General features: G+C 40.5%; 1 protein-coding gene across 33 annotated transcripts in view; it reads right to left on the minus strand.

Moving 5' to 3' along the window:
• Positions 1-17896, minus strand: part of PROM1 (prominin 1) — a 111337-nt gene that overhangs the window by 56721 nt on the left and 36720 nt on the right. For 17 of the 33 annotated variants that reach the window (XM_002814617.6, XM_024246190.3, XM_003776430.5 and 14 more), the window contains 2 exons: positions 11478-11533; positions 5807-6012 (listed from right to left, as the gene is read on the minus strand). In XM_002814617.6, the coding sequence (XP_002814663.3) occupies positions 5807-6012; positions 11478-11533 (262 nt within the window). Of the gene's footprint in view, positions 1-5806; positions 6013-8242; positions 8270-11477; positions 11534-17896 lie in introns of all 33 variants that reach the window. The other 16 variants (XM_054553727.2, XM_054553745.2, XM_054553732.2 and 13 more) reach the window with 1 other exon arrangement.

The following is a 17896-nucleotide window of genomic DNA, read 5'->3' on the forward strand; positions in this document are numbered from 1 at the left end:
AAGCACCAGTCCAAGTCCACCTTCACCTGACCCTCACTGACCCCTCCACCCATCCCCAGGAGGGAGAAGAACCTCCTTGCCTTGAACTCCCAGAGGCTCTCCCTTCAATTCTGATGGGGTATGTCTCACTTCACACTCTAATTTGTCTTTATTCTTATCTATGTTTAATTTTCCTAAAAAGAGGTGGAAACTACTTCTTTGTTAACTTTGTATAATGCAGTCTTGTCTACACTGGGTGCTCCATGAAGGTTAGTTTAGGGGTCCAGCTTTGTTTTCATTTGGTCTATTTAGAAGACTGGCCGTACGTCTAAGTGTGAGTCAGAAACTGTCTTTGTGCCTTTATTGAATAAATGTCCTTACTCACAAGATCATCAGTCAGTGAAATGAACTGCAATACAACATTTCACTACAACACTCGATTTCAATGCTACATATTTTAGATCTACATTTCTACTAATCGATAATAGATCTAATTAAAATTAAAGCATTGATAATTTTTTTTAAAAACTGTACTAAGCTGGGTGTGGTGGCACACGCCTGTAATCCTAGCTACTTGGGACACCAAGATGGGATAATCACTTGAGCCCAGGAGTTCCAAGTCCAGCATGGGCAATATAGCAAGACCCCATTATTAAAGAGAAAAAGAAAAAAAAACTGTACTAAGCATAATTATAGAGTAGAAGTTAGTGGTTTTCAAAGCTGATTTTCAAACTAAAGCACAAAGTAAATTTTGTATTTAAATTCTAATGCCTGTGTAAGCAGGCAGAAAGCATTAAGGAAAAATTGGGTAGCATGGGGTCACGGGAGCTGGGAGATCAAAAATGGGCTGGAGGAGCAGCTAATCTGTAGGTCTCAAAAGCACCATCATGATGGCAGATAAATATTACCGTATCTTCCCATTATCCACAAAAATCTGGGAATCTGGATTCTTATGTGAAATCTCCCAATTTTTAAATATTAGCAACTAACAAAAAAAATGTAAATACTATGCAGACCAACTGATGGTCTCCATTTGCAATCTCAAATTTAAACCTTCTATTCAAACACAAATAGAGAACAAAGAAATTATGCTTTGAGGTATTGATTTAGACACTCCCTGTTGTTCAATGTATTTTTTGAGCAAAAAAAAAGTATGTGAATAAATATTTTTATTTGAACAACCTCCAGTCAATTATTAGAACATAAGGATACTAAGAGACATTTACCTAACACAAAAAGGAAATCATATTTCAGTGAATATCGGTTCTCTGGCATTTGACATAAATGCCTTTAAACAATCTAAAACATATGCTTTTAAGCAGTACAACAAAATCTCTTGGAATTTTTGGCAGAAGATAAGAATTTTTATTTTTACGGCCTTACATCTTCTATATTTTATTATGGAAAAACCAATTTTCTCACATACACACTTACAAGTAAATAAGCTTTTTACAGAGTAAGGCTAAACCTTACTTTTAAACCTTTACTTTAAAACTTGTAACTGTATTGTTCTTACCAATTTCTACTGATTTAATAAAATTAGCCAAAGAAAGCCAAACAAATGCTTTCAGTCTATAACTGAGCTCTTATTAAAAAACAAAAAAATTACATTTAAACTGTAAGTAACCAGACCTCATTCACATGAAGAAAGTTTCATGATTTTCAGGACTGCTATATCTAGCTCAATCTTTTTTCCACAACCTTGTAGCCTCCCATTCAGGAATTGGCAATCACGTCCTAGTACAAAATGAACTTTGAAAATAGCCAGCTTCCTGAAAATGACTGGGATTCAATTCACCATGGGAATTATTAGCAAAGCTGGCTTATCATACTGAGAAACTTAGAAACATACAGAGGAAGTCAAGGCATGGTTGTTTTTTTTCTTCCATAACCTTTATGAGAAATGCAGCGGTGACAAGCAAAAAGAAAGAAAGGGGAAGAAACTTGGCTTTTTCTGGAGTAAGACACATCTGCTTAACAGTCTACAGTGAGAGGTGGAAATTCGATCTTGTGCTGATGGTCAAACAGACTGCATAAACATATGTCAGTGTCTACGGAATTCTCACATTCCACAGCTGCCTCTGGGAACCCTCAGAGAAAGAACATGCCCACGTAGATTGCACATCTGCTAGAGCATCTTTCTCCTTAACACCTATGTCTTCCCTTCACCCCCTAAAGAAAAGATTCACATTTTTTAAAATAAAAAAGGATGCTCAAAACTAACTTGAAAACCAACTGCATTTAATTGTAACATTTTGAGACACAAAATGAAATTGAGTCCAATAAAAGGCAGGTGGACTGCTCTGGGTTTCTGAAAGAATTTTTTAAAAATCGTACGCAAAGATTATTTCTCAATAGTGTCCCATTTCCGCTGAAGTCAATGTCAGCTAGAGGCCCTGCATTAAACAAGAGAGAGTCCACACTCCTATCTTTCCCTCCACTTCCTTTCTTTCCCTTTCTGCCTTCCAATTTTGTTGACATTCTTTTCCTTCTTATTTTTATCTAATCTTCTGATTTTGTTGACATTCTTTCTTCTCCTGTCTAGCTACTCATAATAGAGAAATCTTAACTTTCCCCAGGTCTTTAATCCTCCTGGCTAGCTTGGATTACTTGCAAACAATATGTAGGTATTATGCAACTCATGATGTTTAAGGTATTTGCAAAGCAGTGGGGGTTTCAAAAGGAAGCCATCAAAATAGTTACCGTAAATCAAAAAGTTCAAGGCAAAGAAGCTTAAATTCTCCTCAGAATTTAAAGTGAGAAAAAAAAATTCACATACTACTCTTATTTAAGCCTATTTATAATTTATATATACATTCAATGTGCTATACGAAATCAAATTAGTTTTAGTTTTGTCACAATCTCAAACAGTCGATCAATTTTGGTTTAATTATATTGAAATCTAAAATTACAATTTTCACATTAATGTTTTACTTGGGTGGGGAAAAAATTGTTTTAACTGAATGTGTAGGAGGGTATAGAATCACAGCATGCATTTTTAAAAAGAATTTTCCAAATTAAAATATACTTAAAAAAACATATATTGATTTGATAGGTCTGAGTTCTCAAGAATTAACAAAATGGTAGCTTTCATTTTATATATAAATGGAAGCCAAGTTTGTTTTTCACTTTGTAGCTTTGTTGTTGATATATTTTGGCATTTTCAACATAATGTAAATAACTCAATCAGCTGAGAGTGAACTATAACATGCATAACACATAATTATATGTAATGCAAATAAAAGTTCAGTTTTGAAAAGAAACCCATTGTAGTGGCTAGGCACGGTGGCTCACGCCTGTAATCCTAGCACTTTGGGAGGTCAAGGAGGGCAGATCATTTGAGGCCAGGAGTTTGAGACCAGCCTGGCCAACATGGTGAAACCCCGTCTCTACTAAAAATACAAAAATTTGCTGGGCCTGGTGGCGCATGCTTGTAATCCCAGCTACTAGGAAGGCTGAGGCACAAGAATCACTTGAACCTGGGAGGCAGAGGTTGGAGTGAGCCGTGATAGCGCCACTGCACACTCTAGCCTGGGTGACACAGTGAGACTCTGTCTCAAAAAAAGAAAGAAACCCAACATATTGGAAACCCATTATTTCACGTGTAAACACTTATTCAGGTAAATAAATAACTACATTCAATAAAGAATTTTCCTGAAATTATACTACATGTATTGACATCAAGTGAAAATTATTAACTTGTTAAGTAAGTAATCACTCTAACAAGAAGCCCTAAGGGCAATATTTTCAGATGACGCTTTCACATCCGAGTCTCATCTTTGAGGTCCAGGGTGTATGGAGCGGGTAAACATGGCTGTGCAAGTGTCCAGACAAATGTAGCGTGTAAGTTTCAGGCTTACAGGAAACACACCAAGGATCCCTGGTGGGTTTGACAGGTTTCAGGGCTGTAACTGAGATTCTTCTGGTAGCTGAAAAGGAGGTAACTACCCCTATAACTAGGAGTCTGTGCATTCCTTAGAGTATATCAAATACAAAGCAGAGAGAGACAGGGACATCTGGAGTGACCACTACTGACCTGATTCCAAACTGCCTCTCAAAATCAAATGTGAAAAAAACAGTAAAGATCAAATGATTTTTGGAGACACAGAGAAAGAGACAGACAGTGACAGAAAAATACAAAGAGGCAAGGAGAGACAGAAAAGAGAAAAGAGAAAAAAAGAAAGAGAGAGGGAGAGAGAGATTGACAGGCAGAGATGCCCACACCCCAATGTCATGGAGAAAAAACAAGTAACTCTCTGGCTAACCAACAATGCATGAAGTCAGCTAACACATTCACTTGGATCTTGTTGACACACATATGTAGTTAAGGTCGATTATTCCACTATTATGAGCAAAAGTATGTCTTTGCTTAAATAGTCACTGCCCTGGAGTAAGTGGTAATGCATTGGCCTTTGTCGGTTGTGAAGATTTTTTTTGTCATTGTTCAAGTTTTAGTTAAGTTAATTCAATAGGTAATACCCAAGCCTGGTACATAATCAAAAGAGACAAAAAGCCCAGCTACAGCAAGAAATGAGTTTCCTTCCTTCCCCTCCACAACCCTCAATTTCCTTTCCAGAGGCAACCACTGTTGCCAGTTTCTTGTCAACCCTTTCACATCCCATCTGCTCTATAAAAATATGACCAAGTGCTTGTGTCTCCTTCCTGATTTTTTTTTTTTTTAACATAGTTACCATGTTCTACACATGGTCTGCAACCTGCTTTTTTCACTTCATCTGTCATGGTGACTGTTTGGTATCAACAAATCCAGAGCTGCCCAGTCCTCTCCAATGGGTACACTGCATTCCAATGAGTGGTCACCCTAAGCCATACACATCTTATCAGACACCTGCTGGTGGCCACACTTAAAGGCTTTCCTTCTTGGGTTTACAGCTAGAACTCCAATTCACAGGACTTACTGTTTTCTGCTAAAATTCCTGAATATCACTTCCTTAGTAAAACTTGAAAAAAATCTTACGGCTACTGAGCACATGTGGTGTTTGGAGAAACAACAAAGAGAATGCTGTTGGCCAACCCTTGCTGTGCCTTCATATCATAGGCACATTTATTTCTGTTGCTGCGTGAAACAGTGGCGGAATGAATGAGGAAATGTGGAACAATAACCAAGCATCATAACAAGGGAACACTGTTGTGGCGCATGTTCTTCAGATGAGCAATCTAATTTGGACTTGAAAAAACGTCATCTTAAAAGCAATGTATTTCTGATCTGCCAGTCAACTGGAAAACTTTTGAAAGCAGCAGACGCTGCAGCAGAAACACCCTAAATCATGAAGTGTGTTCCAGACTTCAAGAGAGGGTAGCGGATTAACAGCACATAAAAGAAAAATGGGCTTATTATTAGAAAGTCAACTGCATTCTACAATATTTTCAAATTTCCAAATTCAGGGACTGCATCTGTCCATCAAGATTCCTTTGGACTCAACTAGCAAATTAACTTGCAGATCCATCTCTCTTTTCTGCATTCTGCCTGTCTGCAAATAGCTAATTAAGAGGAGTCTGCTGTGCTGGGAGGTAAATCCTTTCTGCAGTCCAAGATTTCTCAGGATACCTTCAAGAGGAAAAAAATACCAAAGGGCTGGCTCATCAGCTCAGCTGAGGCAGCTTCATTACAACGCTAATGTCTGGTGATAATGAGATCCTTTCAAATCACTCTAGACAAGCACTTGTGTTCTCCCTTTTCTGTTTTGTGTTTTTTTTTTTTCACTGTTGCTATTTTGTTTAGTTTTAAACTCATGGTTTAACCATTAAAATATGAGACACTCTTCATCAGCCTAAAACACAATCAGTTGTTGTCCAAGATTGTACTTGCCTTATTATTATACAAATCACCAAAAGGGAGATTGCAAAGCATTTCCTCAGGAAGGGCCCATTTTCCTTCTGTCGCTGGTGCATTTCTCCACCACATTTGTTACAGCAACGACACATACAAAAGAAATACCCCACCAGAGGCATCAGAATAATAAACAGCAGCCCCAGGACACAGCATAGAATAATCCCTGCTTCATAGTAGAAAATCTGCAATTCAAACAAAAGAAACAGCACATATTGTAACACAAAATAATAAGTAGAACATTCCATGGTGTACAAAGTTCTTTTTTTTTGTTTTGTTTTGTTTTTTTGAGACAGGGTCTCGCTCTGTTGCCCAGGCTGGAGTGCAGTGGCACGATCTCGGCTCACTGCAACCTCCACCTCCTGGGTTCAAGCGATGCTTGGGCCTCAGCCTCCCGAGTACTGTATTTTTAGTAGAGACAGGGTTTCACCAAGTTGTCCAGGCTGGTCTTGAACTTCTGGCCTCAAGCAATCTACCTGCCTCAGCCTCCCAAAGTGCTGGGATTACAGGTGTAAGCCACCACATCTGGCCATGTTTCATTTATTTAACCAATCTGCCATCATTAGTGGAATCTGAATGTGCATATATATATGTATTTTTTTCCATTTTGAAGCTCCTTTTTGAAACAGAGGAAGCAGAGAATTGAGTTATTAAATATATGGCCAAGTGGTTACTGAAAGATGTCTTTCAACCCCTAGGAAGATGTCTAAATGCTAGTTCGAGCTGCAAATGGTTTAATTTTAACCCCAAAGGTATTCTGTTTGTTTTTAAATGGATCAATAAATCTTGGCAGGAGTACTTGCATAACAAATAATCTACATATAAGGTGCTTTACACCAGGAAAACTGCACAAATAGAAGTTAAAGATTCAAAGCACTTTGGATTGGCTGGCAAACAATTACTCAAGAATCTGGAATGTATCTTAATTTAGAAAAAAGGCTCAGACTCTAAGTCAGGCACGTTAAACACAGGCCAGTCACAGGGTTCCTCCACTGATACACTGGAAATAATAATACGTACCTTGTCAAGTCATTGTGAAAATTAGCGATAATGCATGATTAGAAATAATGTGACAAAGGACCAAGCACTGAGTAGACACTTAATAAAGGTGCCTCTCATGCCATGCCCAGGAGCCAGATCCACAGTGAAGGACCGACCTTGGCAGTCCGTGTCTCAGACAGTTCCTGAGTTCCTAGGAACAGCACAATTTCTAGATACAATCATGTGACCTAAACATATTTTCATAATCACTGCTGACTTTATTCCGGGATAAACGAAAATTAATGCAACTAGATGATGAAACTTGATGTCATTCCAATTCATGCATGTAGCTGCTTATATTTCTAAAGAATGGCAGAAAATTGCAAGTTGGCAGTTTGCAACTAAATGGACAATCTAGACAGCTGCGAATTCTGAAGCCAAGCTGAGCAAAGGAAAATAAAACACAAGTCTTGTTCCTGGGAGCAAATGTGATGTCTTGGAGGAGAGACCTGCTTTACATCCCAGCAGGGGGCTTCCGGGTCCCTAAAGTGGATGGTGTCACATTAGCATTAACTTCATAAACATATTGTGAGGGACAAATAACTAAATGACTGAATGTGAAAACAACTAGCCAAGTGCCCAGCACACAGTAGATATTCAATAAATGGTAGTTAACTCTATGAGCAAATGCTCAAGACTAGTAAATCTGGTGCATCTGGCACTTAAATATTATCTACTTCCATATTAAGATTAAATTGCTAAAAAAAAAAAAAGTGGCTGAATCTTGCTGCGTTCATCAAGTATGTGCTCATGCTTAAGCTAACCCCCATCCCCTGTCCACGAAGATGCATTATTAGGGGACTTAACCCTTCCTTGAGGACCAATATCACTTGTCAGTTAAGAAACCAGCCCAGACATTCCAAACTCTTACTTAAGTATTTTTCCATCATTTCTCAGCAAATATTCTAAATTGTTAACTATTTTAAAGAAATGTAAATTCTATCTGAATTCCAGGAGACACTGAACCAAAACCCAGGAGAGAAGATATATTGAAATGTTTTAAATGCACTAATTTTAGCTTTAAATACAAATTGTACATTTGATAACACAGCCTTTCTAATGTTACTGACTAAATATCAGGCAGTATCAGGAACAAGACAGGGCATTTCAAGAGTTCACTTCTAGGCTGACTAGACGAAGGCCTGTCACTACTTAAACTGTTTTTTGATACACCAAGATCTTCCAGTGCTTTGTTGATTGTGTTGAAGATCAACATCTAAATATTACAGAGATATCTTTCTTAAAAGAGAAGGTTAAAAGTGATGGTAAAAACAGAAATGAAACGGATCATTTAAAAATCTTCACAGTGAGGATGACAGTGAAGAACAGAAAGGTTTTCAAAGAGCAACTTGAAACAGCAGACAAGGACTTTACCTTTAGACCTAAGATTACAGTTTCTGGCTGTAGAAGTCAATGCAGGTGAGGAATTTTGGCAGAGGCAGCATGCATCAAGAAAACAGACAGAAAAAGTTATGAGTGATCAACCATAACCAAGAACATTCATATCGCACAAGGAGAAAATCGGGTGATAGAAGGATAAACACGAGAAAGGAATATAAAACTTGAGTGTGAATTCAAGAAACAGTGTTTTCAGTTGCTTCGAGTTCTGAAATTTACATCTACATTTACATTTGGATTTCCCAAAAGGTTCTTAATCCGTATGCTAATCGGTTACACAAAGGAGAATTAGAGAGGAAGTTACAAACGCTTAACGCACTAACCATGTGATCTTCATAAAATAGAGAATCAGATCTGAGAACTCCAGAACCAATGGCAGCATCTTCCCAAGTGCCCTTTTCTAAAATAAAAATCTGATGGTGTTATTCCCATGCTTAAAGCGATCAACGGATTCCCACCATTTTTATTCCAAACATCTCAATGTTTGATTTTAAATGTCCTTTCATGGCAAAATAAAATTAGCTGGCTCTATGTCATTTTCTAGATCACTTTTTTGAAATATTCTGGTCCGGGAAATCTAAAAGTTTAGAAACTATTGCCTCAGCTGGCAGATCTTCACAGATCTGAGGGAACACCGTTTGTGATGGGAATCACTTTTAAATGAGGCATCCAAAATACTGGGACTGCGGGGCAGTTCAGATATACCTGCCTCTGGGGTCACACAGGGCATTTTAAATGATCCCAGTCTCTCTTTCTTGGGGAAGGGGCACGCAGGCTTGTTACCAACCAGGGCACAAGCTCCCAAGCTCACCAGACATAAAGAAGCACCTCACAGTGTGTGTTAAAGAAAAACGTTGACTCCCGGGCTTCTCTGCTAGAGCACATGAGTCAGAAGATATGAGTAAGACCAGGAATCTGTGTTCCCTGAGCCTCCCAGACAAACGACTTGCCCTGGAGTCATTGGTGTAGGGTCTGCTTCAGGGGGAACCAACCCAACACACCCAGCCCTTATCAGACTAAACCTAGTCAGAAAGCCCTCCTCTAGATGTGGCCTGGCTCCTTTGGTGCTTTTGTTTAATTAACCTCTTTCTTTGGATAATGGTAGAAAGCATGGTCCAGTTCCACATCTAGAGTAAGATTCAGCTCATTCATGTGGGCTTAGTTCTGCATCTTCTCTCCACTGCACCCCCACCCAGAGTTTTTATTCATTTGCAAAGGCAAGGAAAGAGAACAGGAGCTAGGGTATAAACCAAGGTTATGGGAGCGCCAAATCTAATACCAAGTCAAGCACAAAGACCCTGCCAGGGACAGTGGCAGCCCAGCTCCAGCTCAGACTCGCAGGTTCCTCAAGGCACCTAAGGGTCTCAGGACCTCGTTCTCCAAGTCCCGGATCCCACTGAAGCAGTGCCCCTACTCCCGTTCCTTGGTTGGCATTCGGGCTGGCTAAGCATGTTATGCTAATTTTGAATATAAATATAAAAGCAACAGTCATTTTCTTCCCCCTAGAGATGCAGGCCAATGTGGCAACCTCGTTTGGGAGATACAAATGAAGCCTGTGGCACTGAGGAATGAAATGCTTTCCACGGTGCTGGGGAAGGCTGTGAGCCCTGGGAACAGCTCAGTTCATCTTCCACACAGTCTTCCCTTGCTGAATGTAAACGGCCTCTAGATAAGGCTTTCCTCTTCAGCTTCTGCATTTACTTTTCTCTTGAGTATAATTTTCTTGCAAATTAAGAATATGATGAGGCCATTTGTAACTACCGTATCTGAGGTAACGATTCACTGGGCAAAAGGGAACTGCCCTCTCCCGTGCCGGAAACACTAGCATTCAGATTTGTTGTGCAGGCCAGTAAAAAACGTCCACTTATACACATCTGCTTACTGGTAGCCTGATAACCACCTTCAAACCAGGAAAGGAAGGAACAAAGTGCTTTACTTACCGAGAAGGACTGAGAACCTGGCAAACATATTTAACTAATTTTTATTATCTTACATTCAGCGCTACACACTTTTGTCTGTTTGCTTCATGGGCAACCTACACTCATAACACACCAAAATCAAAAGACCATTCTTCTGTTTAGGTAGGCAGTCGCAGAGGAGTGCATTGGCAGCACCTTGGGTAATAAGCAGAAAAATGCAAGGAGCCTTGATACTTTCTGAAAATACTATGGACTCACTCGAGGGAGGCGTTCAAGGCCCTCCCAGGATCAGGCCCCAACTTACCTTTTTTTCTCTCCCTCTGGCCAGGGGCCTGCTTCTTTCATACCTTGACCTCTTTGCTCACGTGGTTCTGAAGCCTGGAATGTGAGCAGAGCGCCCACCCATCCCACCAGCTCTGCCCTTGTATGATCCTTGTTACATTAACTAGATAAGGTCCCTGCTATCTGTCTTCTAGCCTCTTGAGACCAAAGGCTATCATCCTTATCTCCACCTTCCTTCAATTCTAGCCGTGCACTCACACAGCAGGAGCTTCATAAACCTTATACAAATGCAAAGCTACTTTTTAACAAACGATGTTTTATAACAGAGTACACAGTCACCATCTCTAGGAATTTTCAAACAATTCTACTTAATGAGGGAGTTATCCCTCAGCTAAAAGAAAGGGAGCGTAATATTTCTTTTTGAAGAAATTTTAGTTTTTATTTAATTAATTAATTAATTAATTTATTTATTTATTTATTTTGAGACGGAGTCTCACTCTGTCACCCAGGCTGGAGTACGATGGCACCATCTTGGCTCACTGCAACCTCTGCCTCCTGGGTTCAAGCAATTCTCCTGCCTCAGCCTCCCGAGTACCTGGGACTACAGGTGAGTGCCACTACGCCCGGCTAATTTTTGTATTTTTAGTAGAGACAGAGTTTCACCATATTGGCCAGGCTGGTCTCGAGCTCCTGACCTCGTGATCTGCCCACCTCGGTCTACCAAAGTGCTGGGATTACAGGCGTGAGCCACCGCACCCGGCCTTAGTTTTTAATTTTTACATAACATACAACTTGAAAGGTTTTCTTCAAATGCTACTTTTGAAATTTCCGCTGTGGTTCAAATGGGATTTATAAGGTGGTTCAATATTCCATGAAAGTTCTTAGTCAAAAAAGGTTACTAAAATTGCAGATTAAATAACTGGTTGTTTATAAAGATTTACTTTCAAGTCAGCCAAAATTTTTCTCATACTTCATATTTTTAATAATAAATACACCAATGAAAAATTTACCTTCTCATAATCAATTTTGGACTCACGTGCCTTCTGTATGACTTTTCTCAAAGTATCTGGAAAAAAAGCCACAAAATAGCAAAATTATTTTTTCAGTAAAAATATAAAATGCACATTTAGAAAAAGATCTTTATATGCTTACAAATTATTATACCTAAATTTCTATTATTCTTATAATTTTACTCCTATTTCTTAATGTAGGTAAATAATTAATGACCTCTAGCCAGAAGCCAAGAATAGAAGACAAATACTTCTGATTTACTATTTTATCAGTGACAGAATTAGAGAGTTGTCACTTTTAAGTTAGTAATTTATCATAGTACACCTTAATATTTACCAGCAAACCACATACAGCTTATTAATAATCATTTATAAAAATGATGCTGAAATTGCTAATTCTTAATTATCTGGAAACACAAATGAAATTTATTTTTCAATAATTCCACATTTGCCTGATATTAATATTTTACAAAGAAATGGATGAAAGGAATCTTAAAATTAACCCAGCTCGGCAGGGCGCCGCGATTCACGCCTGTAATCCCAGCACTTTGGGACACAGAGGCAGGCGGATCACCTGAGGCCAGGAGTTCGAGACCAGCCTGGTCAACATGGTGAAACTCCGTCTCTACTAAAAATACAAAAATTAGCCAGGTGTGGTAGCGCATGCCTGTAATCCCAGCTACTTGGGAGGCTGAGGCGGGAGGATCACTTGAACCTGGGAAGTGGAGGTTGCAGTGAGCCAAAATCGCGCCACTGCACTCCAGACTCCGTCAAAAAAAAAAAAAAAAAATTAACCCAACTCGAGTCCTTAACATGGGAAATCCTTCTCTTCCTGTCTCCAAGCAGTGCACAAAAACCTATGCAATGCGAACTTTAACTTTTCCATAAATATTCATTTAGAGTATTTTCAAATTCTCACATAGGCCTGGGACCAAAAAAAGTTAAGAGCCACCTCTTAACCCTGAGCTGCCATCTAAGAATGATATGAGACAACTGAGGCATGGACAGAAAGGGTGACATAGTGATTCGTGAGGAGGCCAGACGAAGGCCCAGGTCTTCCTTCTCCTGTGCGGGTGCCTTCCCACCACCCTGTACACTGTCTCTCACCCCAGGAAGGAGCTTCTGCAGTGCTATCGCTATATCCATCACACCTGAAATGTACTAATGGGGGGGCAAACGAAACCCTACATCAACTCCTTTTTTGATGCCAAAAAGTTCAGATTAACATACAGGAAAACAAAGCAAGCCACTTTCCCACAAGGCTTTCTGCAAAACAACTTTTCTCCTCTACAACTCAGAGATATGGGCTGATGTTTAAAGATTATGCTGCAGGAACAGAGATTTTCAAACTGATATGTACCCAGGGAACCCCAATAGTTTCTTCACAGCACCTCGGGGGCTGCACAAGGACCAGAGGGACACTGAGGCTGTCTAATCCCCTTCAGACAACACAGGCTATCTCCCCCTTCAACCAGTCAGCATTGCTTTGGTCTGTTTTACAGGTCAGGCTTCTGTTTAAAATTTCATTGAATGAAAGAGTCTACTGTTGATTTAAAAACTGAGAAATCATCTATTTATTAAAATATATTTAGCTGCACAGCATAATATGTCGCAATTTGGGATCTTGATCTAGTAACGAGTTAGAAGGGAATCCAAGCTCCACCACTTAACTGGATGTCTAATCTTAGGTGAACAACTGCTACAAACATCCTCATCTGCAAAATAAGATGTCCCTAGTCTCAAAGGACCACTTAGGGTGAAGTGAGTAAACATTTATAAATAAAACAGCACCAGGCCTGGCACACAGTGGGCACATGGTATATACCTGCTATTATTATATGAAGGAATTTACAGAATGCAGATTACAGAACAGTATCCACGGTAAGTGCAGCGTGGAAGATTGTTATTTTGGCCATTCAATATCCATTCACTTTTTTTTTCCCTTACAAAACAAAGCAAACAAAAACAAAATGAAAAACTTTGGATTTCTTTTGGGGAACTGCTCCTTCCATCCTCTCAGGCCACGTGGACCGGGGAAGCCGTGAGCCCAGCACCACAAAGGTAGATCCTCACGGGTCTAAACCAGCAGGTCTCCAAGCGTGGGCTGTGGGAATCCGCAAGATATGTTCAGGGTCTCCATGAGGTCAAAACACAAGATGTTAATTGCTTCTTTGTTGTGTTGACATTTGCACTGGGGTGCAAAGGCAGTGGTAGATAAGAATGCAGGTGATTTGGCACAAATCAAGATTGCAGCTGATACTCATTATATTCTTGGCCATCAGGCATTCATGTTCAATAGTCAGTTACACTTAAGAAGGCTCTTGATAAAGCATTAAAAATTATTTTTATTAAATTTCAACCTGCGAGTACAGCTCTTTTTATTATCCTGTGTAAAAAAATGGTAACTACGCATAAAGCTCTTTCATATACATCAAAGTATAATGTGCAAAAAGCATTTGTGCAAGTGTTTTAAGTTGTGAGCTCAACTAGCCACAGTTTTCATGGAACACCATCTTTACTTGGAAGAAAAGTTGATGGCCAGGCACGGTGGCTCACACCTGTCATCCTAGCACTGTGGGAGGCCAAGGACAGAGGATTGCTTGAGCCCAGGAGTTTGAGACCAGCCTGGGCAACTGGGTAACATAGTGAGACCCCACATTAGTCAAGTGTGGGGGCATGCACCTGTAGTGGGAGGCTGAAGTAGGAGATCATTTGAGCCCAGGAGTTCAACTAAGCCACAGTTATGCCACTGCACTCCAGCTCGGGTGACAGATCGAGACCCTGCCTCAAATAAATAAATAAATAAATAAATAAATCTAAATAAGAAAGGCTGAGAGACAAATTGTGACTATTCAGACTTAGATATACCCAATCTCAGCCCTTAATCGTGGTTCACTGCAGTCTCAAACTCCTGGGCTCAAGTTATCCTCCCCTCTCCCCTCAGCCTCCTGCATAGCTAGGACTACAAGTGCATGCCACCATGCACAGATAACTTTTTAATTTGCTTTTTTGTAGAGATGGTGTCTCACTATGTTGCCCAGGCTAGTCTTAAACCCCTGGCTTCAAACGATCCTCTCACCTTGGCCTCCCAAAGCACTGGGGTTACAGGCGTGAGCCACCATGCCTGGCCAGCATTTTCTCTGAAATGAAAGAAGTGGAGCTTGTAAGTTTATGAAGCCACTGACAGGATTTGTTGCCAATGATAAAATTAGAGCTTTCAAGCAAAAATTAGAATTTTGCAAAATGCGTATCCACCACCATGAGCTTGACAGCATTCCAGTACTTATGCCTTTCTAACGTGATCAGAAAGGATATTAAAGAATTTTTGATACTATAAAATGAAATATGTCCACATTTGGGAGATGTGCAAAACTCAGTGAACGAATATTTTCCAAAAGATTCATGCGTCATGTCACAAAAACCTGCATGGAAAAAGATCCATTCAAAGTGGAAGACAAGGAGGTGGGAGCAGGGTAGATGATGAAAAATTACTTAATGGATACGGTGTACGTTATTCAGGTGATGGATACTCTAAAAGCCCTGACTTCACGACTATGTGCTCTATCCATGTCACAAAATTACACTTGTACCCCATAGATTTACACAAATTTAAATTTTTTTAATAAATAAATACAGTGGAAGACAGACCAGTGGCTGTTAATAGATCAAAATATTAAAAACTAATTCATATGGCTCCAGATTCCACATTGCAAATAACCTTTAAAAACTAGCACTTGTACAGTTTTAGTGTAGTATTAAAGAAAAATATCCACAATTATCTGAAGAGACTACTAAAGTACTGCTCTCTTTTACAACTACCTATCTCAGTGAGAGCAGACGTTCACCCTATACATCAACCGAGCTAACACCCAGTACCTCAAAAGGACCAACCCAGATACAGATATGAAAATCCAGCTGACTTGCACTAAGCCAGATGTTCAAGAGATTTGCAAAAATGCAAAAACCAATGCCACTCTTCTCATGATTTTTGCTTTTGGAAACTAGTTATTTTTAACAAAATTAAGTTATTTATGGAAAGGGTTTATTATCGTTCTTTTAAAATGAATTGACAAATATATGTTAAGGTGTTCTCCATTTTATCTTCAAATATGATAAATATTGATAAACAAAATCTCTCTGGGGCCCTGAATAATTTTTAAGAGTTAAAGCGGATCTGAGACCCACAGTGTGTGAGTGAGACCTTCTGGTCTGAGCCAAGTAACATACCCACCCAACCCCTATAACTTGGTTTAAGGAGTCAACAGATAATCCAGCATCAGCCAGCGAGAGATGGACTCAACAGACTCAAGTCTTGGCTTTTCTTGTTTTTTGTTTGTTTTGTTTGTTTCATAGAGATGGGATCTCATTCTGTCACCCAGGCTGGAGTGCAGTGGTGCCATCATAGCTCACTGCAGCCTCAAACTCCTGGCCTCAGCCTCCAGAGTAGCTGGGACCACAGGCATGCACACCACACCCAGCTAAGCCTTGGCTTTTTCGGGGGAGAAATGCTCACTAACACCGCCCTTCACCAGGCCCCTGCTGGAAAGGACGTTGGTCTGGAGTCACTGCCACAGTCCTCCAAGTGCAAGGCAAGAGACTGAGAATTGAAGCCCCACATGAGACCAGCCCTGGCAGCATCACGGGAGCCCCACTCCGAATGGATATTTTTCTGGACTGCACGTGCTGAGAAGGTGGCAGGGATGCGTACTGTAGCCCGAAAGAACAGAAAACAAGGGGAGCCTGCTCTTGAGGGCACACGGGTTGCCCCATGACGCTGTCTGGGATGTGGTTCTGCGCCTCTCCATACATTGCTCTGTCCATAGCTCTGACTGCCAGCCTCTCCAGGGTGTGTGGCCTGGGAGTGAGCAGCCCTGTGAGCTTCAGGATGGACCTTCTGTGGCCAGCAGCCAAGTCTGCAGAAACGAGTTCTGGAACTCAGGGCCTCTCTGTCTGTCTCCCTCTCACACACCCCCCAGGTCAGGGGACAGCGCTGGCAGGATGTCTTAGCTTCGTGGGATTCTCTTGCACCTTCTCACTACACTTCAACAGGACATGCAGCAGGAGCTTCTCCAACAGGCTGCGTGTGTATGTGTGCAATTTATGAGTTTTGTGATGTCTGAGCCACGGAAGTAAGCTAAAATAAGAAACGTGCCTTGTGCAGGACCCATATATTAGAACAGATCCGTCTTCTTTATGTGAGTCAAAACTCATCTTTGACTAAGATATTTCTGTTCCCAAACTGGCTTCTCTGAATACATATGTAGATTCTGGCCCAAGCTGGGCCTAGTGAAATTCCATCCCCGTAATGTTCTCTTGTAAAATGAACAGAGAACTTAAAATCCCCTGTTGTTTGCAGTAGATTTATCAGACTTGTGCCAAGCTTAAGTGCTCTTGGAAAAATTTTGCTGATAGTATCTGTAAGTCAGCTTGCTTGGGCACTTGTGTTTACTTAGAAATGTGATTAATTAAGAGCATAAATAGTGTTAAGTGCCTCTCTGCAGAGAGACCACACGGTCCCTCTTTTGCCTTTGGTGGCCCCATCTTAAACACACATAGTTCAGGGGGTCTCGCACGTGGCTCTGTGCTAAGAAGGATTTAACATGTTAACCCATACATTAAAACAACACTGTTCAAGTGAAAGAGATTATTCATATTTTCCAAAAAGACACAGAATAAAATAATACTCAAGTTCAATTTAGAGACTTGCAGAAACTAGGTTTGTACATGCATAATTTTTGTAAATTAAATACTAATTAAAATGCAACTATAATTGTTTCTTTCCAGGCACATAAGACTTTCTGCAGGCACTTCCAAATAAATTTCACAACTTGCCCCCATCTAGACAAAATTCCTGAGGGGACAGGGGGAAGCAGGCAAACCAAGTAGAACTGACAAGCCCAGGAAAAACACAAATCTACACAGTTCAGAAAGTGGTAAGTCTCTGGCTGTGCTGGCATTACACAGGCTGTGGAAGATCGAGAGGCATCTTGCCCCAAGAAAAGTGTCCAGCGCAGAGCCTGGTATATAATAATATACGGAGCACTACAGATGCTAAGAGACATGTTAGCCTCTCCCACCTCTACTCTGGGATCCCACGGCCTTCAACACTCCACTCTTCCCTGCTGGCCCTCAGCAAGAGGCACAGAATGAAAGTACCCCATGCCATCTGTGTATCGCCTCTTCCTCCTTGACGCACAGCCTGACTCTATTCCCCAGCTCTTTTGCAGCTAAGAGGGACCAGGGGACTTGAGTTCTGGCCAGCAGAACACAGATGGACATACACAAACACCACTTCCAGGCCTGGCCTCTGAAACCTCCCAAAAGACCCTGCATGTTTGCCCTCTTTACTCTCTCAGCCAAATACAGAGGATCCAGTGGAGAATTCCGAAGCCCAAGCGGCTGGCAGAACCATTAGGTAG

Source organism: Pongo abelii, chromosome 3 (assembly GCF_028885655.2).
Source record: "Pongo abelii isolate AG06213 chromosome 3, NHGRI_mPonAbe1-v2.0_pri, whole genome shotgun sequence".
Lineage (NCBI taxonomy): Eukaryota > Metazoa > Chordata > Mammalia > Primates > Hominidae > Pongo > Pongo abelii.